Consider the following 1,979-nt stretch of genomic DNA (forward strand, 5'->3'; position numbering starts at 1 on the left):
ATTTATTGGAATTTATTTTAATCCTCCAGTTTTGGCACCATTCTTCAAATAATAGTATTTAAATAGAAAATAATTAAATACAATTAATTTCAAATATAATAAAGTAATAACAATATATTATAAATAATTAACTTACCACAGGAAAATGCGAAGAGGACTAGAACGTATAAAAAGAAAAACTTCATGATGTCCAGCACCATTCTACTCAGTGACACCTGGAGCGGGCCCAAGTAAGGATTCACGGAAAATATATAAACGAGTTTTAAGGAACTGTAAAAGAAATATCAATTAATTAAATTATATTATGTACAAATACAATTATATTTTATACTTTTTTTTTGCAAGATTTTTCAGAATTTCGAAATGCATCTCGGTAGGCCATAGTAATTATGGATGGAATTTCGTTTAGGTATCCTAAAATGACTGTAATTACTTAAGATTAAATTATCAAACAATTTTGATCTTTATGTTATTCGATATTTACGCTTTGAGGACGCACAGAGTCTTGAAACAATCACTGACATAAAATATTTTTTAAAATTAGATATTCTATGAGAATTCCTAATTGAAAATCCTTCTTCCATTGGAAATTCAAGAGTTAAGTTGGATGAAGAAGAACTGGAGAAGGTCACAAAGTCGATTTAGATCAACCAAATTTAATTTCGAGATTTGCAAAACTGTGGAATAAAAAAGGGATTTCAGTCAAGTCAGGTTTAAACTGGGTGTTCAAGACCTTAATACAACAGATAAAGTGTCAGGGATGCATTTCTTTATAAGGATGAACTGTTCCTAGACTAACGGTTGTATAAGGAGGTGTTTTGTTGATGATCACACTCGACTATCAGATTTTTCTCTACTTTATGAGGTTGGGGACACCTAAAGGACTCCTGTACCCACAGAATTATTTCCTTTGGAGTTAGTAGCACAGTGATCTACCACTAAGCAACTGCGCTCTACACATATGTGTGTGCTCAAAGATAAATCATCGTGTTGTTTTTCTGAATTCAATACAAGATCTGCACTAGCCTTACTTCTCTGCTTTTATTTGAAATATACGGTCAATCTAATGTTACTTTAAAAAATAAAATACTTAGAACGAAGAGAAGCAGTATTTGAAAACATTTATTTATTACGAGCTACATTATAACTCTTGCTATAAACAAGAAATCGCGTAATGTTTTTTACAGCCAAGCAAGAATTGCAAGTTTTCTTTCTTGAATCTACTAAAAATTGTAATCGATAGTACTAATTTAACTTTTTTTTCTTTTGTACAAATTTAAAAGAGTCCAATGTCATGTTTTATGAAGGAACGAATTACCGATCTCTTCGAAATTATACCTAATTAATTAATTAACCAGTTCATAACAGAAAATTTAAAAAAATCAATTTGATAGTATCTCTGGAGTTGTTGTATTTTATATTTTGTTATATTATTAAACCAAAAACTACTTCCCATTATATCAAGTGATAATTTTAAGAAAAAACGTTTGAAAAATCAGTTTACCAAATTTTTATCGCAGAAGATTTGATTTGTTATATGTTTCTTCTGGTTTAACTTAACTAAAAACTATTGGTAAAATAGTTAAGTAATTAAGGTTTAAACTTTGTTTAACAATTTATTTAATTTTTTATATTTTCGACGTGAATAGAATCAGGAAATCGACAATGTATTGGGAAAATGTCTCCAATTAATCGATGACTAAAAATCCGGTATTATTTTAATTTATTCAGTTATAAGTTTTTTCGCCAGTAATTATCAAATCATAAATTCCCTAGAGTTTGTTCGTTCGTGCTTCGCCGTTGCTCATAAAATTAAAATAGAGTCCATAAAAATAAATATTATAAATAAGATTTTTTTATCTAGGCACTAGCTAAACTAGAAATGAAAAAATAAATAAATAAAAGAAATAATACTAGATAAGATAGGAAAATGAATATAATTGAAATTATTGTTATAAATATAATTATTACATAAAAAA

At 27.8% G+C, this 1,979-nt stretch overlaps 1 protein-coding gene across 7 annotated transcripts in view; it reads right to left on the minus strand.

Moving 5' to 3' along the window:
- Window positions 1-1,979, minus strand: part of Trpgamma (Transient receptor potential cation channel gamma) — a 980,713-nt gene that overhangs the window by 47,751 nt on the left and 930,983 nt on the right. For all 7 annotated transcript variants that reach the window (XM_067052323.1, XM_067052322.1, XM_014426027.3 and 4 more), the window contains one exon: window positions 137-270. In XM_067052323.1, coding sequence (XP_066908424.1) covers window positions 137-270 — 134 coding nt within the window. The remainder of the gene's footprint in view (window positions 1-136; window positions 271-1,979) is intronic.

The sequence above is a fragment of the Halyomorpha halys genome, unplaced genomic scaffold (assembly GCF_000696795.3).
Source record: "Halyomorpha halys isolate HHAL.00 unplaced genomic scaffold, Hhal_1.1 Scaffold3.1, whole genome shotgun sequence".
NCBI lineage: Eukaryota > Metazoa > Arthropoda > Insecta > Hemiptera > Pentatomidae > Halyomorpha > Halyomorpha halys.